The sequence below is a fragment of the Pinus tabuliformis genome, chromosome J, assembly GCF_031772625.1.
Source record: "Pinus tabuliformis cultivar Carrire ecotype Pingquan chromosome J, CPIR1, whole genome shotgun sequence".
In the NCBI taxonomy this organism is placed as follows: Eukaryota; Viridiplantae; Streptophyta; class Pinopsida; order Pinales; family Pinaceae; genus Pinus; species Pinus tabuliformis.
The window spans coordinates 296440949-296466695 of record NC_142295.1 but is presented as its reverse complement, the minus strand read 5'-3'; the positions used below and the strand labels follow the sequence as shown (position 1 = coordinate 296466695).

At 38.5% G+C, this 25747-nt stretch overlaps 1 protein-coding gene across 1 annotated transcript; it reads left to right on the top strand.

Annotated features, from left to right (window-relative positions):
- The first annotated feature begins 1063 nt into the window (after positions 1-1063).
- On the top strand, positions 1064-6945 carry LOC149226930 (uncharacterized). The gene is made up of 2 exons (XM_089380356.1): positions 1064-1616; positions 3709-6945. The coding sequence occupies exons 1-2, from the start codon at positions 1575-1577 to the stop codon at positions 6943-6945; spliced, it is 3279 nt and encodes a 1092-aa protein (XP_089236482.1). The 5' UTR covers positions 1064-1574.
- Positions 6946-25747: the final 18802 nt, after the last annotated feature.

Genomic DNA, 25747 nt, shown 5'->3' with positions numbered 1-25747 from the left:
CATTAACTTGTTTCCTTATGTTAGAGATACACTAACTCTTAGCCAATCATAAACAATTTCAACTCTTACACCATGATAAAAAAAAGTTTTTGCTTAGATATCATCTAAAAAAACTAATATATTTTGTGTTGATCGTTGAAACAACATATATTGGGTGATGTGCATTCTAGTAGCATCTAGATTATAATATCCCATATTACAAATTAGCATCTTCCTTAAAAGGTATTGGTTTCACCTTTTTTTTACCATTTACTACTATCCATAAATACGAACTATATCATTATAATTCAACATCACTCGCAGTTATCTATAAATATGAATTAATTCATCATTATTATCCAATATCACTAGCTACCATCCATTAATACAAATTGATTCATTATTAACTACTATCCACTTATACAAATTAATTCATTATTACTTTGTTGATTCATTATTATTATTAAAAAAAAATCACAATATGTAAATAACTCAATACCCTGGTGATATAGAGAAAAGAAATAAATAATAAATAATTCTCAACTAATTATAGATGTCACTACTAACATTCAATAACTACTCATGTCTAAATAAAGGTAAATATTAAATCAAAAATAACAAACAAATATATGTTTTCCATAATCGTTATTTCTAGTATTTGATATATTTACATAAACAACACAAAAATTGCCGTTCAAAATATCACGGTGGAGGAAGATTCTGGTACTAATTTAGGGAATGCACTGAAATTACGTCAGGTTAACATTTTCATGTAACCTCAGGTTAATATCTTAAAAAATTCCACTGCGTTTAATCAGGCAAGAAATCGACCTGAGGAATTCAAAGGATAAAGGAATGCATTTATATTGTCTCGTTTCTCGCGATTCTTTAAGAATTTTTGGGACCTTAGCTGCTTAAATCACAAAATTTATCATTCAAATTGAGACTGCACCATATTCTCAGATTACAATTTTTAGTAGTAAGCCATTGCATATTTTTCCAATTTTTTATAATGGAGATTAAAATTTTGATTATTGCGATATTCGCAACCAGATTTCCACAGATGGGGGGCAAAATAGGCCAATAAGACAAGAGAAGCATGAATGCTCCGAACTATCGATGAGCTGGACTGAGTGTTGTAACTATTTTTGTCACCGACAAAACTGCACCACGGCTCCTTTAAATTCACCATCATTTTACTTGAGGCTTCAGGAGTTGAGGGTGGAAGCCATCGAAAATGTTGAACTGTCTTAAGGACAGTCCAAGAACAACCCTCATCTTCCTCAAATGAATTTTATAGTAGCATCTTTCAATTAAGCAGATTGTTGATTTAATATATATTGGTTCTGGCATAAGTTATGTACCTAAAGATAGCTATATTGAAAAAAAAACAGAGCAGAGCAAAAGGACAGTGATAAGGGTGGATCTACTGACTCCAAAAGAAACCTGCAGTGAATTTCTGTGCAGCTACAAAATCGATCAACAACACCGAGGGCTTGTGATAGTCCAGCTACCCCATTACTTTGCACGAAAGTACCAGGGTTTTGCCCAGATTGTTGATAACAGATGCATAGGAAGATTCCGGCACCTGACCTATGGCAGTTGGAAGGCTAGACTGCCGAGATGTGCACTATCAGGTAATCAATTCACAAATTATTGACTCAAATGACAAAGATGTCCATTGCATTAGTGTTCACACGATTGTTGTTGCTATTTAAACAATTTTGTAAAGAAATAAACAAGAAAACTAGCAGTAGCTATTAAACGATTTTGTACTGAAATAAACAAAAGATTAGCAGTACAACAAATGAGATATCTGGGTTATAGTGATAAAAGCTTCCATGTAAAATAAAACCTCCACTTGCAAAGATGCATCTTTATATTACGATGTATCCCATGTAATGATGCATAAATATGTCTTTAAATATAGAAGCTTTATTAAAACTTTTCCATTGACATTCCTTAGTTTCTCAATTTTTCTCATCTTCCTCTTCACAACATAAAAGTTTGCTAAATCATCACAAATCACATAATGGACTTGCACAAAATGACAACTCGGGTCACAACTCGTGTGGCAACTGCACAACAAGCAAGAACTATTTCTGACACTCATAGCAAGTACTTTTGTGAGCTTGTCATTGTACAATTCCTCTTAACAACATAAAAGTTTGCTAAATCATTACAAATCACATAATGGACTTGCACAAAATGACAACTCAGGTCACAACTCATGTGGCAACTGCACAACAAGCAAGAACTATTTCTGACACTCATAGCAAGTACTTGTTGTGAGCTTGTCATTTCATACAATTCAAGTTGGGGTCTGATGGCATTTCCTTCTTATACCTATGAAGGAATACTCCCCCAGTGATGTACACTGCCACAGTCATGGCCATCAAATCAAATGAAACCATTCAAAGTTACATATTCCAAAATATACATGCCCTCATCAACATACCTACTTCCCGTCTCTAACAATAGGGATACAATCATGACTTACTGGAGGTACAGATACACCCTAGAAGACCAACAATTCAAAGGTTATGCATGCCACACTAAGTCTTGCAGTGCTATACTCTTTCCATCAGGGAAAAACACTTCATAATAAATGCAAACCTGAAGTTACACAAGTACAAGGAATATATATCATCTCATTTTTCATGCTTGTACTCTTTTCAAGACAAGTTCCATGTAGAATATCTTCTACAACACAAAGCATCGTAAGAGTTTTCCATATGCATCCTTGTAAAATCTGTGTCTTTGCCACTACACAATTGCATTCTCATAAGCTTACTTCAACAATATCCATCTTCATCCAGCCCGTAAAGCTTTTTACCTGATAATCACAACCTTGTCTCTCCATTGCATATTCAACCACACTGTTAGCCCTCTCAAATTTGACAATTACACAACCAACATATTGCAACTGTCAACAAACAAGATCTAATCAACAAGGAAAATAGTAACACTCACCATGAGAGTCACTCCCAACATGCTGCTTGACAAGCTATCTTTTGCTATGACAACCATGATCTCCACTTTATGTTGTTCTTGCAACTAGCAAACACAAACCATGCACTATGTACCATTCTGCAGCCTTCTCTACAACAACTCAATAATATGCCCTGTTAACAACTGTTTACATGCATTCTATGCCACTTTGAAATCACCATACAAGCATTTTTCTTGCCACTAGAAAATCAGAATGCATAGACACCAGCCAGCAAAGCCCCAAAATTGAGCGCAATTATGAGACAAATCGGCACAAACAGGTATTCTCCATTGACCTACTATCTTTTTCATGTTATCACAAAGCTAGAACGACGACCTTCTTGATGGTGACTTCCATGGGCACAGGCATGACCTGCAAATGCAATCCACAAACGCCCCTTGTGAGGGAGATTAAGCTCATGCTAGCTTTGATCTCATGTAAAACTTCAGCAATAAGCAACTAATGCCTCAAACAGCCCGTAAAGAATACATAGCAGAGCCAGCAGCACAACAATAGCGAATAGATCGATAGAGCTGCAATGGTAAAAACCACCCTAGCCAAAGTTTGCATAACAAAGCCCAACGGCCTAATTCGACTGTATGACCACTTTATGATTTATTTGCATTTTTGGGTGGTTGTACTGTTTTAGTGGGATTTACTCACATGGGTTTTCACTCTGTAAAATTATGGTCATTATGAAAGTATGTATAACTCTTTCCGAACATTCTGACTTACAGAGAGGCTGCTTTCAATACAACCATTGGTCACATAACATGAGGATACCTGAAAAACCAGAGAGTTTTGCATTGAGGGTACTTGTGGTTACCCTTTTGGTCGTTCAACTTGATGCGCTTAATGAAGAAGGGCAATGTCTTCTTGAGTTTAAGAGAAATCTTCATGATCAGTTTGGTAAATTGAAAACTTGGATGTCCACCGATGAGAATCCTTGTAATTGGGAGGGTGTACAGTGTATAAACAGTACTGGTGATCCTAAAGTATGGTCACTCGATCTCAGTGGCATGCATCTGATAGGAAGCTTGTCTCCCGCTATTTCAAATTTGACTTCTCTGAGAGTTCTTAATGTTTCAAGCAACATCCTATCGGGTAAAATACCGCCCGAGCTTGGGGACTGCTTGCAGCTGGAGATTCTTGATGTGAGTAGCAATAGTCTGCAAGGTCAAATCCCTTTGCAATTATGCAAGTTGTCGTCCTTGAGAAAACTTCATTTGTCTAATAACCGCATTGTTGGAAATCTGCCACTAGAACTTGGTAATCTCCAATCTCTCGAGGAGATTTTTGTCTATAACAACTATCTTACCGGTGCATTGCCCTCATCGTTGAGGCATCTCAAGAACCTGCAAATCTTCTACGTTGGGAATAATATCCTGTCAGGTACAATTCCCCCAGAAATGAGCGAGTGTGATAGCTTGCAGATTATTGGATTGGCTCAAAATAACTTTCAAGGTGAAATCCCAAAGGAGTTGGGAAGGCTTCGGAACCTAAGGGAATTGCGATTGTGGTTGAACAAATTTTCGGGTTCAATTCCTAAAGAACTCGGCAATTGCAGTAAGTTAGAGGGAATTGATTTGTATGGAAACAATTTAGTTGGAGAGATTCCAGAGGAGCTTGGAAACTTGAAATATCTAAGGTATCTACATCTGTATAAGAATAAGTTGAATGGAACAATCCCATGGCAGCTAGGCACCTGCACGTCAGCAACTGACATTGACCTCTCCTCAAACTTTTTGACAGGATCCATTCCTCCAGAGCTTGGTCGCATAAAACGTTTGCGGGTGCTTCATCTGTTTAAGAATCATCTGACGGGAAATATTCCTCGACAACTGGGACACTTGAGAAATTTAAGGGACTTGGATCTATCCTTTAATCAGCTTAGTGGCAGTATTCCAAATGAATTCCGACGTTTGAGCAATTTAGAATCTCTGCATATTTCTGGTAATTCCTTGAATGGCACAATTCCTCGAGACATCGGAGTTTCAAGTGGACTAAAATTTCTTGATCTGTCAAAGAATCTTCTCAGTGGAAGTATACCACGTCGGGTTTGCAGTCTCGGAAAATTAATATTGTTAGACCTTCGTTCCAATCAGCTAACAGGGCATATTCCTTATAGTGTGACGACCTGCAGATCTCTACAGCAGCTGAGTCTGGGAGACAACAAACTGACTGGTAGCCTACCCAAGGAGCTTTTCCAACTTGTTAGTTTGACTACTCTTGAATTAAATCAGAACAAGTTCAGTGGATTGATTCCACCAGAAGTAGCCAACTTGGAAAGTATGGAGAAGCATCACTTTTCCGATAATTATTTTCTGGGTCGCCATCCACATAAACTTGGGAATCTTTTGAAATTGATAACTTTAAATATCTCATCAAATAAGCTTACAGGAAACATTCCTCTGCAGCTTTCCAATTTGTTAAATCTTGAACGACTTGACATGAGCATGAATGCTTTTACTGGCGGTGTTCCAAATGAGCTGGCCAATCTCTTTCGTTTGGAATCACTGAAGCTTTCTGATAACAAACTGTCAGGACAAATACCCGGTATTCTTGGAAGGCTTTCCCGTTTGACAGAGCTGCAATTGGGTGGGAACAACTTTTCAGGACCTATCCCACCAGAACTTGGTAAACTGAAAGGCTTGCAGATTACTCTAAATCTGAGCTGGAATAGGCTTTCAGGGTTATTACCAGCTGAACTGGGCAACCTGAATTTGTTAGAATCCATTTATCTCAATGGCAATCAATTTGTTGGCCAACTTCCTCCTTCATTTGCAAATCTTCAGAGTTTGATGGTGTGTAATGTTTCATACAATAACCTTACTGGGCCTCTGCCTAACATAACCATTTTTCGCAACATGCCCGTTAGTTGTTTCATTGAAAATCAGGGGCTCTGTGGAGGACCAATGCCAGATGCATGCCAACCCTTAAGTGCAGGGCAATCCGCCTTTTCCCATTTTTGGCAGGATGCGAAAACCCGAACGGCGAAGATTGTGGCCATAATTGCTGGAGTGTTTGTGGGGTCTTCATTGATTATAATGGTGGTCATTACCTGTTTTTTGAGGCAACCAGAATGTATGCTCATTCCTCCTGAAGACCAACAATCTGTTAGGTCAGTGGTTTATTTTTTCCCAACACAAAGCTTCACTTTCCAAGACATAGTAGAAGCCACGGATAATTTCTCTCAGACAGCTGTGATTGGAAGAGGAGCATGTGGAACAGTTTATAAGGCCACCCTGCATTCGGGAGAACTCATTGCCGTCAAAAAGATGGTTTCTCAACGAGAAGGAACCGCTATAGAAAAGAGCTTCGACTCTGAGATAGCCACTCTTGGGCAAATCAGACATTGTAATATCGTGAAGCTCTATGGTTTCTGCTATGACAATGGATCAAAGCTTCTTTTCTATGAGTATATGCCAAATGGAAGCTTGGGTGAGCTGCTTCATAGAAGTTCATTTGTATTAGATTGGGATGCTCGTTACAAAATTGCCCTAGGAGCAGCAGAGGGACTGTCATACTTACATAATGATCACATACCACGAATTATTCACCGAGATATAACGTCCAATAATATTCTACTTGATCAAGATTTTGAAGCTCATGTGGGAGATTTTGGACTGGCCAAACTGATCGACGTTCCATATCCAATGTCAATGACTGTTGTTGCTGGCTCATATGGCTATATTGCTCCTGGTAAGTTATGTCTGCCCATTCTTATTTACCAATTCTTTGTCATTCACTATGAAATATACTGTATTACTTTCTTTGTCATTCACTATGAAATATGCTGTACTACTTTATTTGATGAGTTTCTATGGCATGAAGATGGCTTCTTAACAGAAAATTCTTGCCATATACTTCAAATTTATTACTCAAGAATATCCTTATTTCCTTGGACTTGTTTTATGATCTTAACTCATGGTATCATTCTTTTCTACACAGAAAATAACAAATTTAGGGTTTAGTTCACTAGGTTAGAAACAAAGTTTGTTAGAATGCAGTGTCTTGAAGTTGTTGCGAAGTTGGAATCTAGCTCTGGGAGATGATTGAATCACCTTCCACCTAAGTGCACTAGACAATAACGAAATATTATAAAACTTTTCCAAAAAGATAAAATAAATCAAACGCTATCATACCGAAATAGGTATGCAGAATTCGTAAAATTTTAAAGAAATGTAGCTTTGCAGGCCTTGTAGGTTTTTTAAAGTTGAAGCACAAGTAATATCAAACACTTATCATATAAAAGTAGCTATGCAGGCTTTAGAAGATTTTTTGAGATTGAAAAATAAATGGGTATAATGAGCTGCATTTTGTTAATTCGCTTATAGATCTTTATCTTTCTCATCGGCTTAAAGGGGGTTTTGACTGGACGATCCTTGACATACAGGGTCGGAAGCTCAAACTTTCATGAACCGATTTCTTGAACCCTCCATAACCTATTACCGAGGTTGTCCTGCTTTCATTAGCGTGGATGAAACCCTACTGAGGTCCTATGCTTATTGAGGTTTCTGGGCATTCAAATTTGAGCCAAAAAGTTTGGCCTCCAAAACCCATCTAGCCTTATTCTCCTTTGTTATGTTACAAGGTTCGTCAAATTTCAAATTGATTATTCTCCTTTGTTATGTCACAAGGTTCACAGAACTTCAAACTTGTTTGGCTAACTGTATCACACCTCATGGCCATTGACCAAGTACATAGATGACAATAGATGATGCTCATAACCTCATATTACAGCTCAAGCTTATAATATATTCCTTTTGCATTGGGCTAATTGTTTGTTTCACTATCCCATCCTTCCAAACAAAGTCCTTTTGCTTCTCTCAGAGCAACCTACTCTTGCTCGGAGGCTCTTGCCTTACAGAAGTATCCCCTTACCCGGTGCTAGCAATGTGCAACATGACCACGTCTTGGATACTTGCTCCTTACTCCCAAGCAAAGTGCTTCGATGCTGAGTGCATAAATACTCGATTGACTCTCAGGAAAACCACCTTGCTTCCAATTGCTCGGTGATCACTGGATCGAAGGCAAGACGAAACAATGTTATGTTGTCCATTGAAGTTTCTTACTTGTTGCAGTCTACCCTAGTAAGGTTTGACCCTAAGAATTTTGGTAAAATAACTATACCACGTAAGATAAAGAAATTAAAGGAATGCTTTTTTAATTTGGAAGGCAGGTTTCTCGTGAGAAACAAAATTCCATGTGATTTAAGTTAGAAATTATGTTATAATTTATAAAAAATATAATCAACATCTTTCAATGCTAAATTTTAGTTTTACTTTGGTAGGAATTAATAAATTTAGATGCCAGATGGCTAAATTGTTTGATTAGGTACAAAGACTTGCATAAATTTTGGTGGGTAGTAACCACTAGTAAGTGGCACATTTACAAATTTACTCCTATATAAGTGTCGAGAAAAACATAAATAATTTTGGGAAGTAACTCCTTTTAAGTATATTTATTTACATCTTAATTTTATTTTTGGATGTTTTTCCTCCAAAACTTAAGAATAAAAATAACTACACAAATATTAAAAACTATGCATGAATATCACAACTATATCCATAACTTAAATTATAGCATAAAATATGTGAGGGTTAATAAGATCTTCAAGTAATGGTCCAATCAAATTTTTGAAAATCAGTTTTTTAATAATAATAAAAAATAAATATTTAATTTTCAAAGTTAAACATTATAAGTTGCGTCAACCAATGTTAAACTAATAGTGCTCAACAAACATAATTGCTAAAGCCTGGGCTTGGCCCTCTCGAAGACTAATAAAAATGTCAAGTACTCGTATTCATGCTTAGAGAATATATAAAATAAGAATACATCATAAATTTATATTATGTTATACTTTGATACAATAAGATCAAGTCATTTGGTGAGTTTATCCTAATATAATGAAACTACTTGCTCAGAACAAGGCTTCCTTCCCAAGTGCTTAAATTATACTTAATGTTATTTGGTTTTAAGCATTTACTTTGTTTTAAAGCACATTAGGCTCAAGCTACATTATTGAAATATAATGTCGATGCTTTTGAGTTATTGGTTCCAAGGAAGGCAATAGTACTTCTAAGCATGTTGGATTATACACATATTTTTTTTATGTGAAGAAATCCCTTGCTTGCACACATAAATGGTGTATTAGAGTTTCAAACCTACAAATTATTGGCAAATTGAGCAATAAATGAAGCTCAAAAACTGGAGTATGGATGAGAATGGGTGCATGAAGAAATAATGAAGAGGTTAAGAGGGATCGATAGCCTTTATGGAAGATGAAACAAATGGGTTGACATGCAAACATAGATTTAAAGCTAAATAAAGTTTGACGGCTCCTTACAAAAGACAAATTGCCAAGTATGAAAAGATGACAAAATGCTCACCTTTAGAGCTTGTCTAGCATCTAAGTTAATTAACTAGCTATTTAAGTGAGCAATTGCTGACTTTTGAGGAGAGAAAACTCAAATTCTTGACCTTCATTGTTTTTCTGGGCTTCTAAGTGAGTGACTTGTTGTTTTTTAATTAGTGTAGCACCCCATTTTGACTTCGACAATTAAATCACATTATGATGTATTTTGCATTTATGTGCTTATTATCAGTTGAACTCTTCTATAATGATGGAATTATATCATATTGACATGTGGACCAACTTATATGCAGAATTAGGTATATTTTATTGTTTAGGTTAAATTTAATGATGGTTGTTGTGTAATTTACTTTTACCATGCAAATTCAAACGAAAGACTGTTGTATGTAGATACCATTTTGAAATATATGTTAATGAATCGATAAATACCATGCACATGTTAAATAAGCTAACTTGTTTATGCTGATCACCGATGACTAACATATAAATCACAAATAGATAATTAGATGGTCATGCATGATCTCGTGTTTTGGTCCACGAATGTACAAGTTAAATAGGCTAAGTGATAGCCAGAGAATTGTGATACAAATGTGACACAAATGTCATGCACATCAAAAGAGGAATTGTATGCTATGAAACATTAATTTGTCATTATATATTTGTTTAATACATTGCTACAATATGTGGGAAAGTGCAAGTTTTACAGGAGACGCAGTCGTCAAAATTATTCATTTGATTATGTGGGTCTCGTTACCACAAAAATTAGTAAGCCTTGGAGAGGGAATCTTACAAGGCTAAAGCTAAACCAAGTGTTAACAATGGGGTAGTGGCCCACTGTCACCATAGCCAAAACCCCTTGTTCTTTATGGACTTTCAATCAGTGTTGATAATATCGGTATCGAGAAAATATTGGCGAGGGTCCAGAAAATATCTTATCGGCAATATCGGTGAAAATATCGGCAAAATGTCGGAAAATATCGGCAAGCATAAAAAATGCATAATATATTCATTTTTTTTTTCAGATTTTTAAACATATAAAGCAATAACAACATGAAATAAACACATTGGCACATAAATATGAAGAAAACACTGATATATATGATGTCAAATAGAAATGATACATCAAAGGCGATACCAAATCCTGCTAATCCCTGATAATTGTCCATTCAAGGACTCAAATGTGGAGAACTAATACAAAATAACATCACATATATAAAAGTATCTCATCATCATGAGTTATATCTAGCATAACAAATAAAACTAGCAGCTATGTTATGAAACTAGCTCAAGAAAAGATAGAAAAGATAGATCAACGCCTTAGAATTCAGCCTCTTCGAGGGGGCAACCTCCTTTACATTACATAAATGAACAATTCTTGGATGATACAAATGACAAAACCTCCTTTCTATATATAGGAGTCTAAGGAGTCACAATATAATCCAGCCGACCTAACAATAATAATATAAAGCCACAAAAATAACAATAGAGGGATTCTATGGGGCACAAAAATAACAATATGGGGGTAATAGGGGCACAACAATATAAATAAGGGGTATAACTACAATAGTAATGGGGTAATCACTAGTATTATAGGGACCCAACATGCCCCTCTCCTTCAAAAAAGTGTTGTCCTCAACGCTTGAGTAGTTCTGGATACTTCTGCATAAAATTCTCATCCTCCCATGTGGAATCTTCAGCGGATAAGTTCTTCCACTTGATAAGATACTCTGAAATTGATCGATTTCGTAGCTGTCGAGTTCTTGTTTCTGTGACTGCTTCCGGTTCCAATATAATTTTTCCTTCCTCGTCAAGTTCTGGCAATATTGTTTGAATTGGGAGCTTGTCACCTATAACCTTCTTTAAACATGAAACATGGAAAACTGGGTGCAATCGAGAAGCTGCAGGAAGCTCCAATTTGTATGCCATAGTACCAATCTTTTGCAACACCTTGTACGGACCATAATACTTTGGTGATAATTTATTATCCTTCTTAGCTTGCTTTAGGGACATTTGCTTATATGGTTGTAGCCGTAGGAATACCCAATCACCTACATCAAAACTTCTTTCACTGCGATGTTGATCTGCCTGTTGTTTCATTCTATTTTGTGCCAACACGAGGTTATCCTTTAAGAGTTGGAGGACTTGTTGTTGATGTTCGATGTGATGTTCCACTGCCTGAACCTTAGAATTTTCTCTTAAATATGATGTGATGGATGGTGGTTGATACCCATAAAGTGCCATAAATGGGGTCATTTTTGTTGCTGTATGGAAGGAAGTGTTATACCACCATTCAGCCAGAGGCAACCATTTGACCCATTGTGTCTGTTTATCAGATACAAAGCAACGAAGATATCCTTCCAAACATTTGTTTACTATCTCAGTTTGCCCATCAGATTGAGGATGATAAGATGAGCTATGAGCTAACTGAGTACCAAGACAAGAAAATAATTTTGTCCAAAAATTTCCAGTGAAAATGGGATCTCTGTCACTTACAATAATCTTTGGGTTTCCATGTAGCTTTTGAACTGTTTCCATAAATGCAGTAGAAACTGTACTGGCTTTAAATGGATGTGATAATGCACAAAAGTGTGCATACTTGGTAAGTCTGTCAACTACCACCATGATGACACTCTTTCCCTCAGACTTGGGTAAACCTGTGATAAAATCCATTGAAACCTCCTCCCAACGTTGGCTTGGAATGGATAAAGGTTGTAATAGACCCGGTGTCTTAATTGTTTCAACTTTATTTTGCTGGCAAACCAAACATTCCGCCACAAACTTTTGAATATCTGATTTAAGGCCATCCCAAAAAAATTCCTTCTTAACCCTGTGGTAAGTTTTTAAAAATCCTGAGTGCCCTCCTAAGGGAGAAGTGTGCAATTCCATAAGAATCTTTTGTTTTAGCTGGGAATTCTTACAGAGGTATAAGCGATCTTTGTACCATAACGAATCATTTTTCCAGCTAAATGTATCAGAAGTACTGGAATCTTGTTGTAGCTTTCGAATAAGTGCCCACACTTCTTCGTCATTCTTCCATTCCTCCCTTGCTTCGTTTATCCAATCTGGTTGGATAATAGAAATGGCACACAACAATGCTTCCACATCCTCATCCTTTCTTGAGAGTGCATCTGCCACCACATTTTGCTTCCCTTTTTTGTAGATGATTTCAAAGTCATAACCCAACATCTTTGTGACCCACTTTTGTTGCTCTTCAGAGGATAATCTTTGTTCTAAAAAGTATTTAAGGCTATCATGATCCGTTTTTACCTTGAAGTGTCTTCCCATTAGGTAGGGTCGCCATTTCTTAAGTGCATGGAGTATTGCCAACATTTCCTTCTCATAAATAGCTTTGCTTAAAAACTTTCCCTTGATTGGACGACTTTCAAAAGCAATGGGTCTTTCATCTTGCATTAGAACAACACCAATTCCATTTCCTGAAGCATCACATTCCACAATAAAGGTTTTTGTGAAGTCCGGTGTAGCTAAGACCGGTGCTTGGCACATTGCCTCTTTAAGATGTTCAAAGGCCTTTGTTGCTTCCGGAGTCCATGAAAATGAATCTTTCTTCAATAATGTTGTTAGAGGTGCTGCTATTCTCCCATAATTCTTAACAAACTTGCGATAATACCCTGTCAACCCAAGAAATCCTCGCAGATGCTTTATGGATGTGGGGATTTTCCATTCCTTAATGGCTTTAATTTTGCTAGGGTCTACCTTAACTCCTTCATGAGATACAATATGACCCAAATATTCCACCTCCTGGACTCCAAAGAAACATTTGGATCTTTTTGCATATAATTGTTTCTCCTCCAATAGTTGTAGCACCCTGTCAACATGTTCAACATGATCCTTCCAAGACTTGCTGTAGATTAGTATATCATCAAAAAATACTAACACAAATTTTCTAAGGAATGGTTTGAAAATTGAATTCATCAAACCTTGAAATGTTGAAGGTGCATTGGTAAGGCCAAAAGGCATGACCAAAAATTCATAATGACCCTCATGAGTTCTAAATGCCGTTTTTGGAATGTCTTCAATCTTCATTCTGATTTGATGATATCCCGAACGAAGATCCAACTTGGTGAAGTAAATTGATCCATGCAATTCATCCAGTAATTCATCAATAACAGGAATGGGGAACTTATCTTTAATAGTGAGCTTGTTGAGCTCCCTATAATCCGGACACATGCGCCATGATCCATCCTTCTTGTGCACCAATACTACTGGAGCTGAGAAAGAACTTTGACTCGGTTGAATTATACCAGCCTCTAGCATTTCTGCAACCATACGTTCAATTTCACTTTTTTGGACATAGGGATATCTGTACGGCCTGATGTTTGGAGGAACACTTCCTGGAATCAGATGAATAGCATGATCATGATCACGCATAGGTGGGAGACCCTTGGGAGTCTCAAATACCTTGGAATGATTGTCCAGGACTTTTTGGAGATCTGGAGAAATAGATGATTCCAATGTGGAAACATCTAGCGAACATAATTGTGCAATTACACCTCTTTGCTCCTTTTTTAGAAGCTTTGTCATACCATTAGAGCTGATTATCTTTCCTGGTTTCCCTGCAATACCCCTTAATTCAACTTCCTTTCCTTCCGTAGAAAATTTGATGAAAAGTTCTTGAAAATTAAAAGCTATTGTACCCAAGGATTGTAGCCATTGGACTCCTAGTACAACATCAGCACCTCCCATTGGAATGGAAAGCATTGGGCTAGTCAATACATATTCTCCCATGGATAGCTTGATATTATGGCACTTTCCAGAGCAATTTATTGTTCCTCCATTTGCAATCATCACTTGACACTCTGGTGCTGGATATAGGAAGCAATTCAATTCTTTTGCTACCCTACAATGAATAAAATTGTGGGTGCTTCCTGAATCAATCAACACTATTACCTTTTTCTTCTTGATTTGTCCTTCTATCTTGATGGTTTGAGGAGTGGTAATTCCCGCCAATGCATTACAAGATATGGTCGGATTTATTTGTTCTTCATCTAGGCTTTGTTCCTGGAGTATATCTTCTTCTTTTGACCTTTCTTGCTCCTTTTCTTCTTCCTCTTCACAATCTATGTAGAATAATTTCTTCTCAGCACACTTATGACCTTTAGTGTATTTGCTATCACAACTGTAACAAAGCCCTTTTGCTCTTTTTTCTTCCAATTGTTGTGGTGTCAACCTTATAGGTTGTGGAAGACTAGGGGCAACAACACTTCCGTCTTTATAGTTGTGAGTGGTATGCTTCCTGGTTGCCATAATTTTGCTTTCCATTTTTCTTGCTAACCTGAATGCCTTCTCTAATGAATCAGGTTCCCAAAGGCGAACATCATGTTGGATATTATCCTTTAAAGACCCTATGAACACATCAATCCTATGCTCCTCTGGAATATCTTTTACCCTTATGTTCAATTTTTGGAACTCCTCAATGTGCTCCATTACTGAACCCTTTTGTTTGAGACTTATCAATTGGCTAAAAAAAGTGTTGCTTTTTGTATCTTCATAATGTGCTATCAATTCTTCCGTAAAAATTGCCCAAGTGATAAATTGTTTACGAGAACAAAGCCATTGATACCATACAAACTGATTTGGTTCCAAATATACAGTTGCCATACGTACCTTTTGTGCGTTTTGCACATTATTGAGATCGAAGAATTGCTCCATCTGTAATATCCATGTGGCGGGATCCTTGCCATCAAACTTCCTCATATCGATTTTTGGAATATGGTGATTCTTCGATCCAACATTAGCGTCTATGGAATCATGATTAACATTTCTTTTGTTCTCATCATGAGTTTCCTTTACTACCTTTTCACCATTAGTGACCCTTTCTTGTAGCAACTTCTTCAATTCTTCCATGTCTGTCTTCAAATCTATCTTCAAATCTGCCATGTCTCTCTTCAAATCTGTCTTCGGCTCATCCATCTTAGCTTCCATGCCCTTTATCTTAGATTCCACGCTATTTACCTTAGATTCCACGCCACTTATCTTAGCTTCCACACCATTTATCTTAGCATCTGTTAACTTTTGTGAGCGTGACATTTGTTGCACTTGTTCTTGTAATTTTGATATATCATGTAGCATTTCTTCCTCTTCTTCATGAGTCATGCTAGAGCTTTCAGGTTCCTTACTAGGTGTTTGCATTTTCTTTCCTCGGGGCATCAGTTACCGATAATAATGCTTTACTATGCCCTTTGAATTCCGTTAAACCAAGCTTACACAAAAATTAAAAAAAAAACTACACACCTTTTTTCACTTTATAGAAGCCTGATATTGAATCTGATGTATCTCTGTAATTTTGGATCATCTAGTTCTGAAATTGCTACCTGTAGTAGCCTTCTGCGTCCTCTTTCCAATGCCACAAGTCTGAGCCAAATTGGATTCTCCAAGGAAGAGTTATGTGAAATCTCCCACAGTGACTTGCTTTTAGACTGGTTCAGTAGAGCGAACTTGTACGACGTGCCACGAGTCACTGTTTCAACCTTTGAATCTGAAACACACACAAAAGAAACTACAGTCCGTCCTCTTTCTGTACCTTCTTACGAAATTTCAATCCGATCCCCAGAGAGAAAGTTATGACGATTTTCCCTAGGTCACCTGTTTTGGATGTAATTCAGGAGTCTGCAAAAAGACCAACTTCCTCAGATCATATCTCCGCAAATATCGCGCGAAAAGCTCTGAAATTCAGACCCAAGGTTCAGCGCGATTTCTTCTCAAATGGGTTTTTTTTCGAATTCTGAAACGTCACAGAAAAAAAGTTATAGCGAAAATTCCACGATGACCTGTTTGGAGCAGCGAAACCCTAGAATCCAAAGCTCTGATACCAAATGTTATGAAACCAGCTCAAGAAAAGATAGAAAAGATAGATCAACGCCTTAGAATTCAGCCTCTTCGAGGGGGCAACCTCCTTTACATTACATAAATGAACAATTCTTGGATGATACAAATGACAAAACCTCCTTTCTATATATAGGAGTCTAAGGAGTCACAATATAATCCAGCCGACCTAACAATAATAATATAAAGCCACAAAAATAACAATAGAGGGATTCTATGGGGCACAGAAATAACAATATGGGGGTAATAGGGGCACAAAAATATAAATAAGGGGTATAACTACAATAGTAATGGGGTAATCACTAGTATTATAGGGACCCAACAAGCTATCTATCTGAAATCACTGCCCTCTCCCCCTTTTATGGGAAAACATGATGGGCTGTTTGCCAGGCCTACCCCTAGTAGTAGAAGGCCCTGACCCTGCCTCTGCACCTAATGTCAAATAATGAGTGCTAGGTATGGGGCTATGCTCTCCTATATCTATAGCAGATGGTGTTGATGCTGATGCTCCCGCAGTGTCCTCCTCCTCCTCCTCCTGCTCCTCCTCTGAGTGCTGCTGCTCCTCCGACTCCGAGTCCTCCTCTTGTTGCCCCTGTTCTAATGGATCATCTGCCACTGGCTCTAACCATGAAGGTGACTCCTCCAAGATGGGCTCCTCAGACTCCACCCTCCACGAAGACAATACATCAATATTGTCTAAGGAAATGGCATCTGGATCCATTGGTGATTCTATTTGCCTCACTCGAAGTCGGATGTTGTAATGCACATACACCAAATCGTTGAGGCGTGCAAACTCCAACCTGTAAGAGTGTTAAAAAAAGTAATGAGTTTTGACTCTTGACTCTTGACACTTGAAGGTCATAAATTAAAAATTAAAAATTACAATAAGTGTAATTTCTCAACTGAAGGCTTGAGCTCAAAGTTATACCTGTTGCGCTTTTTGGTGTGTATTTTCTCAAATACACTCTAATTGCGCTCACACCCTGAAGAGCTACATGTTTGACTCAAGATTCGTATGGCCAATTTCTGCAAATTTGGTGCCCTTGCACCATAGCTTCACCACCAAATATCTACAACAAAATAATGAAATAAAAAATTCAAAAACTTAAAACATAATTAAGCTTTCAAATAAAAGTTACATAATTGAATTTAAAAAAAATAGAATTATAAGTAAGGAAATTCTAAATTGAAATTCTAATTTCTAATGAGTGATGACTTGTCACTTACGTGGCATGAATAGGGTCCTTTCCCTAATAGCATCATCAAAGCCAAATAGGCCAACACAATCCCGATAAGACTGTATCTGGCGATTGATTTTGCTACGAAGCTCAGGATCAGGTACCATCCTCTGAATACAGGAATGGAGCCCTTCCATCACCTTGCCATCAAAATCAAAGTTGCATTTGTATGAAAATGCAGGGTTGAGGAAGAGTGTTGCTGCATGAATGGGTCGATGAAGCATCCCTGTCCACCAACTATCAATCACATCCCATAACATCATCTGCCTATCAAGGCCAACAGAACCCTTATCTGCATAATAAGAATGAATGGCCTCCTTGGCCCTATCCATGCCCTCATACAAATAAGCTATTGCAGGCTTCTCCCCATCCACCAATGTGAGAAACTTTACTATAGGTTCACTAACCGCACATGCTTCTTCTACTCCATGCCAAAATGTCTCAGAGTACACCATTTTTGAAATGGCTTTCACGTCCTATCTCCTGTTGTATCTACAATTACGCCAATCATTAGACACAAACATTTGCTTCAACTCGAACTGACATCGAAGCAAAGACTGAAGAGTAATAAAGTTTGTGGCAAAATGTGTGATGGCAGGATGCCACAACTCCTTGTTTCTAGTGAACCTCCTCATGAGGCTAAGAAAAAAAGCATGGCTATAAATAAACTTGGGGATGCTCCTAGCTATATCAACTGCCTCCTTGATGAAGGAGAGTTTCCCCATATCCTCAAGCAACAAATCGAGACAATGTGCTGCACACGGAGTCCAGAACAATGTGGGATGCCTCTCCATAAGCATTTTGCTGGCAGACACATAATTAGTTGCATTGCCTGTTATGACTTGCACCACATTCTACACACCAATCTCCCGAATGAACCCATCTAACAACTCACATATCATTGCTGCATATTTGATATGTTCTGATGCATCCAACGATTTAATAAACATGGTACCTTTAGGACAATGTACCAAGAAATTTAGAAGGGTCCTACCCTTCCTATCTGTCCAACCATTAGACATCACTATGCATCCAGTAACTTTCCATGTCTTTTTCAACTCCGCTAATCTAGAGTTGATGTCCTACTTTTCTGCTTGAAGAGTTGGCCCCGCAACTCCTCATATGTGGCACTTTTGTACCCTGGGCCCACAATAGCAATAGCATCACACATTGGTTGCCAAAATGGATTGGTTTTGGTGATGCTGAGAGGTAAGTCGCTCCAGAAAATACACCTACCCATGACTCTATCTGCTTCTTGCTTCTCCTTCTTTTTAACAACCAATTTTATGCCAAGTTGTGCTCCAGGTCTTGTTCGTGGAACAAAAAATGATGACTTCGCAGTCGCACTAGCAGTAGCAGGTGATGGTGTGCCAACTGTGGAGCCCCTCCCACTAGGACCACTACCCTCAACATCAAAATCAGGAGAAGATATCCCGAAATATCTACCTGCACATTCAGCTTTGTTTTTTTCTGCCTCTTCCTTCTTTCTGTCCTTTTCATCAATTGCCTCAAGAGATTTTTGTATAAGCTCCAGAATAGAAACTGTACAAATCCCAACATCATGTCCACTGAGTCTAGCAAGATGGTATTTCAGTCATGTAACCCCACCTGTCATCCTGGTCCCACACAATTTGCATGTAAGATATGCACGATTTGTCCCACCATCAGGGTTCCCATACTCCCAAAATGGGTCTAAGGCTTTTGGCATATTTGTATTTTGTAGTGGGCTAACTCAAACCTAGGGCACCAAAAAAAAATTGGAATTAGTAACTTAATAAGTAATACTAATAACCACATCATTTTACAAAACAATTTTTTTGCTACATTATTTGCAAATTTGCAAATTTGCAGTGTGAATTGAAAATTCATAAATTCATTTGAAATTTCATAAATTCATACATAGAATTTACTTTTAGAAATAGGCAAATGGTAAACCTACCTCACTGTTCACAACTTCACATTGCACAATAAGAAACTAATTTCTAAGGTGAAGAAATTTTATAGAGATGAACCCCTAATATATAATAAAATTAATAAATAGCCTTTCTAGCTATGAACTCAAAAAAAATGGAGTTTTCTCTCCAAATATGGAGAAAACTTGAAAACTTAATAACTTAAAACCCTTGCATTTTCTCATGGGCATGAAAATCTTTTCAAATGGAAAAAAGAATCAAGCAAAATGATTGTAGGCAAATAGGCAAGCAAGAACAATCCTAAAACTAACAAAAATTTCATTAAAATAGGGGTTTATTTGAACATACCTATTAATGGAAGAAATGAAATTGTCTCACTGTTCTTGAAGCTTAGATCAATGAAATCTTCGTTGTTGGTGGCGATAATAGTTATGGAATGCTCAAACCCTCCTTGGCAGCATGCCCATAGCTCTCTCCTTCCTTCTCCAGCAATCAGAAATGAAAATGATTCATAAAAAACCAAAATCCGAATTTTATAACCCGCGCACGATTTAAAACTGTCTCCTGGCAATAAATTAGGTCGTTGCACAATATTTTGCCGAAATATCGTGATATTTTTGGGAGCTGAAAATATCACGATATTTACGAATATTGCCGATATTTCGGCGATATTATCAACACTGCTTTCAATAATGGGAGGAGTCACGGTAAGATAAGATCATCTATGGAAGATATTGAAAGGGAGGATAATAAGGTGATTAGTTAGGAACTTCTTAAGAATGACTCAATATTTGGTTCAAGGGTTCACTAGGAAGCAATCCACTTTCATCAAGAAGGCCTAGAAATATATGCACAAGACCTAGTGTTTGATAGGTGAGGCGAGTGTTGGAGTTATGAAAGTCAAGGCAAGGAGAAAAGTTTCCTTATGGTTGATTTCAATGAATTCATGGCTCATGAAGCCTTTAAGGAAGTCCTCAAGTTGAGAGAAGAAAACTAGGGCTTGGTGCGAAATTTTAGGGAAGGAGATTTTTGGTGGTTGGAGAGCCTAAACATGAAGAGGTGTGTCTTGGCTACAAGATCTCTTATGTTGTTGGGAATCCACTTCAATTTTATCGATAAAATCTCTTTCCCTAGGTGTTTTCTGTAAGAGGGAAATCCTAGTTTTCTTCTCTCAAATTGAGAACCTCCTTGAAGGTTTCATGGGCCTTGACTTCATTGAAATCAATCGCAAGGAACCTTTTTTCATTTCCTTGACTTTTGGGAACTCCAACACTCTCCTAAGTTATCAAACCCTAGGTCTTGTGCATATTTCTAGGCTTTCTTGTTGAAAGTAGATTGCTTCCTAGTGAAGCCTTGAGTCAAATATTAAGTCTTTCTTAGGAAGGTCCTAGTTGATCACCTTATTCTCCTCCTATTGACGGTGCTCGATCCACCAATATCAGGGGATCACCCCGGTATGAAGTTGGGCCTCACACCATTTGGTGTGGGATTCCCATCTGGTACGATGTCCAAATTGCCATTATCTTAATGATTTGCCTCAACTCTTGCTTGTTAGCATAGGAGAGTGGTCTGCTTTGTCTTGCGAGAAGTGAGGTTCACGTGCCTAGTGATTGTAAGTGTCTCTTGTGTCAATGGTTATTTCACTATAGAGGGAGAGGATGGGGAGAAGTCCCAACTCTTCTAGGAACACACAACACAACAGGACATGCACAGCTTCTAGTGGAACAGTCCACACAGATGCGGCAGTTACAACACATAAGGGAAGATAACACGTATAAAACTCAACGGATTAGTCCGCAAGTACAATGGTTGTTATAGAAAGTTTGATGTGAAAGGTATGTCTGATGTTTGGGAGAGTAGTCTACATGGGCGAGACAACGTTAAAAGCATATACAACACATTTTCATAACATATATGTATTACAAAAAGTGAATTAGTTCAAGTGTTAAACACAGGTTAAAGCAACATGTATTACAAGTGTTAAAGATTAGTCTTACAACAGTTGCAATACATGTGTGAAAACATGTTGGCCTATGAGCAGGCTTCTGAATTAAGCGAAAGTTCCAAGACACATTGTTACACCATACATCGCTAACCTCGTGTGCGGAGCATTGGAGCCATTACATAATTCTCAAAGAAAAGATTACAGACTCTCAAGGCTATGTGGGAGGAGCTGAAGTGAAAATGTCCTTTTCATGTACAAATGAGGGGGTATTTATAGCCAAGGGTGAAACTGACCCTTGTGGTTGTTCGACTACCCTCATGACTATTTGACTTCCATGACTTTTCAACTTTACATGACTCTTCATACAACAAGTGGGTCTCTTGGACTTCCATGTTACATTACATTGATTGATAGCATGGCCTACAGTAGAGATGTGGATGACATGACAGTGTTGGTACATTCATGCTGCTACTGGTGTGCATGTCGAGCTGCAGTGTTGTTGGGTGATGGATGTCCTCATGGTGTGTCACAACTTCACCTCTGCATGGCAAAGTGCGCAGAGTATTTGATGGTCATTGGTTTGCTTGATGTTGCATTCACACATTTCTCCTTGCTTGTATGTTGGTAAGCTTGACAGGTTCATCCGTTCGCAAAAGGTGCATGTTCGTCCGTCTGTCCATCCATGAACACATCTTGCATGTTTGCTCATCTGTCCATCTGTGAAAACATCTTTGCATGATCATCTGTTCGTGAGCACTTCTCTTTACATGCAGCGTCTATTCATCCATTGGCGAACTTGTCCTTCTGCATGTGCTCCCTTTGTTCATCCCGTCTGTCATTGCGCCACATTTGTTTGTGTACCTGTGTTTGCAATCACTCATGATGAGACGACATAAAATCCATAAACCTCCTAGTCTACCATGATACATGATCATTTCAAATGCAAGTGACTGGGAGAGGTGTCAAGGTTGCGAGGTTGGATGGAGGCTCTGGGCACTGCTAATGAAAAATGCACAGGACTCACTCGGTGATGAAGATGGGAAATCCGGATTGACAGTGACCATCTATGGGGTTTGGCTCAGCTGGAGGACAAAAATGCATATTTTTTGGGAGGAACAGTTCGAGTTGCGGGAAGGCTTGGCAGGCAAAATCAGCACAATTTTTGGAATGAGCAGGCAGCTGGAGCTTGGCAGAAAAAGCTGCGCTATTCATGAGGGGAACTGGCAGTCAGTTACTGGGTCACTAGTAGCAAAAACTACGCAATTCCTGAGGGGAACTGACAGTCAGTTGCTGGGTCATTGGCAACAAAAACTACGCAATTCATGGAGGGAACTGGCAATCAGCTGTTGGAGCTTGGCAGAAAAAACTACGCAATTCCTTAGGGGAACTGTTAGTCGACTGCCGTGAGCTACTGGTAGGAGAAACTACGCTAACGCTGGGTGGCTAGCTTGCTGGTCACCTCTATGCAATTTCTAAGCTGAGTGGACTACTAGGCAGTAAATGAATTGCTCATGAAAACTGCACAATTTTCTTGGTGAGTATCCACTCAACTGTCGGGAGGGGTGGCTGGAAAAACTGCACAATTTTCCGAGGGAGACTGGGACGAGAACTTGGTGTCTGTCTGGCATGTCTGCGTAACTTTTTCAGTCAGCAGAGCGGGCAAGGTCTGCAGCCTTTGTGCAATTTTTTAGGGGAGTCAGTTCTGGGGTGGCTGCCGGGTCAAACTCTCTGGTTGACCAGCATGACGGTTTATTGATTTTCTTGTGGACAACGCAACTTGAAATGGTTTGTTTGGGGCTTCTGTGTTGTTCTGGGTGATAGTTGATCGAGTCAATGATGGGGTGATGGTCCAGTTGTCAAAGGGGAATTCAGTCGTCAGAACTTCAGTGAAGTGACTAAGTGTGTAAACGAGTGAAAGATGCACACGTAACCTTGCAAACACACACTTACATGCCTTGATAATGAGACGACTCAAACCATCCAGACATACATTCTCAACATGACTGACCGACGGTGTAAGAGACAAGCGTGACAATTGTGATTGATCATTGGTTGACTGTGATGGCACTTGCGCGACAATGTATGTGACTCCGTGTGTGAGTGTGACAGATGTTTACACAGCGAACACAAGTACACACGAAGCGAAGACCCTGAGTATAACCAGAACATGGTTGCAAGCATCACATTGACATCAACATGCAAAACTTGGGTGAAATGATCAAGCAAGGTCGTTGCGAAGACTCACACGAGCTCACTGAGTGAACTCGATTGTGCACAATCATCAAGTGCAAATCTCAAGGGAGGCTTTGAAATTGGGTGCCAGCCAAAATTTTGGAGGGTGGTTGTAGCTGCTACAACACTTGGCGACACTGGTAGAAGTCCAACTTCTCTGTTTTGATTCATTGATAGCACAGGACCTTGGTATTTCGGGGAGTATTGAATCATTGTATGGGTTACTCTAGCTTCCACACTTACCCCATGGACATACATGGTTCACCTTTTTCCAAATCAGTCAAACGCAATCAAAAGTTCAACTTGATCATAGTGTTTCGAATTCAGGAAGGGTAGTTTAGCTCGCGAGTTGAATATTTTCAGAGTATAAGTTTTCATCTCTGGTGTTGCTCCACTGCCAAGAGGCCTAGACAGTACCACGATGGAGTCACGCAAGAACACATGCATTGCTCCACTCCCAGCTAGCTTGGTTAGTACCCCGGTGGAGTTGCATGCTTTACCTCTCTGCGTAGGATGCCTTTCTCTTCTTTCGCCTTTGTATTTTTTCAAGAGGACTATGCATAGACACTTATTTATTTTTGGGGTGGAAGAGGGATCCCGACTTATTGAGAGCAGATGAGGTTATTCCTTTAGAGAGGCATGTAAGACCTCTAACACAAGTTTGCTCGTTTAGATTTTCCCCTTCTCTATTTCTACTAGTTGGATGAGCTTGAACACACATAGCAGAAAGCTGAGTACATGCATGAGGCCTCCCAGTGTGGACATAGGTTCATGGTTGGACCAAAAATTCCCTCACATATGACTCATATTTTCCATCAAGACTTCATCAACCGAAGGTTATAACCAAGCACATAGAAGACGAACACAAGACTGGCCAAATGCTAAAGTGTCACAAGTCTCTTCATATCTCAGTCACATACTCATTCAAAAAGACAAAATGCAGTAGTTGGCAACACTTATTTCCAGAAACAAAAATGGTAAGGTATTAAGAAAACCAAACAAACGAAAACAAAAATAGTAAGCAAAGAAAACAAAGTGAAAACAACAACAAGAAAGCAAAATAACCAAGTCAGCAAGCAAACAAACATGCAAACCATAAAGAAAAGACAAGCGAAAAAGAAAACACTACTCCTACTCCTATGTTAAATAGTCAGGGTTACGTGAAATGAAATTTCCAGTGAAGCCATTGTAGGTGTACCTGACTTTCAGTCACAAAGATACGAGTGATTAAAACAAATAAAAAATAGTGTGCAATAGAAAATGAAAAAACTTGAAAATCTATCACAGGAGAGAGAAGGTCTCGCCTGTGGACGAAAAAATGTGTCACAACCACCCAAAACACATGCTTACCTCTTTCGTGACTACCGTTTTTCAAAAAACCTCGGAGACCTCTTGTGAGCATGTGTTGTTCTGCACCAAGTTTCTTAGCGAGTGCGAGTAAGAACTGAAGCTTGTTACCTGCAACACGACTCACCAAGCAAGATTGTTCCAGCCATTTAGCGCTTGGATCATAAAATACATGATGGTTGTTTTGAAAGATTCATGATCTTTGAGAAGATGGATTCCTGATTCGAGAGAGTGGATTACGCTGGGAATTTGATACGGATAGATAGATCTAGTCATTCTCATCAGTCATCTCAAGATAGTGAGGGCCTGCCATAGCCATCAACACAGGCCGAGGTGCTTCACTTGCTTGACAAAAATCTAAGAATAAAGATGTTACACGGTGAAAATCATAGTGTGCGAAGCAACTGTCATTGGATGTAATGTTGGGAAAATGATAAACTACATGACAACCACCCAAGGTAGAAGAAAAATCAGACCAGTCGGTCGAGATGGCAGATTCCTAGTTTGACATGAACAAAGAAATTTTTTGAAAAATCGTGTGAACGCTCTGAATGAGGGAACCAAGTTCGATGTCTGCTAGACATGATAGAACACCCACTTGCAACTGGTGAAAAATTGTGCAGGCATCATGGTAATCACAAAAATGTAGAAAGGATGCTAGCACTGTGAATGTGTGAAACCAGTTGGGGTGTGGTGAAATGAGAGTAACTTGATTCACGCGATAGGTTGTGTGTTCGTCATCACACGGGGAGATTGCTAGTGTGATGAGCGGGCATATTTGACGTGTGAAATTTGAAAAAAGGCCAAGGAGATGATTACGAGAGAGAACATATGATAAGTACGATTCTAGATAAAGATAGTCTTTGAGATGATCAACTTCAT

What these genes read in the sequence shown, in the direction of transcription:
- LOC149226930 (XM_089380356.1), top strand. Translation starts at nt 1,575, where the DNA reads ATGGCAGTTGGAAGGCTAGACTGCCGAGATGTGCACTATCAG. An exon ending in GCCGAGATGTGCACTATCAG is followed by an intron (nt 1,617 to 3,708) that starts GTAATCAATTCA and finishes TCTGACTTACAG; the next exon opens with AGAGGCTGCTTTCAATACAA.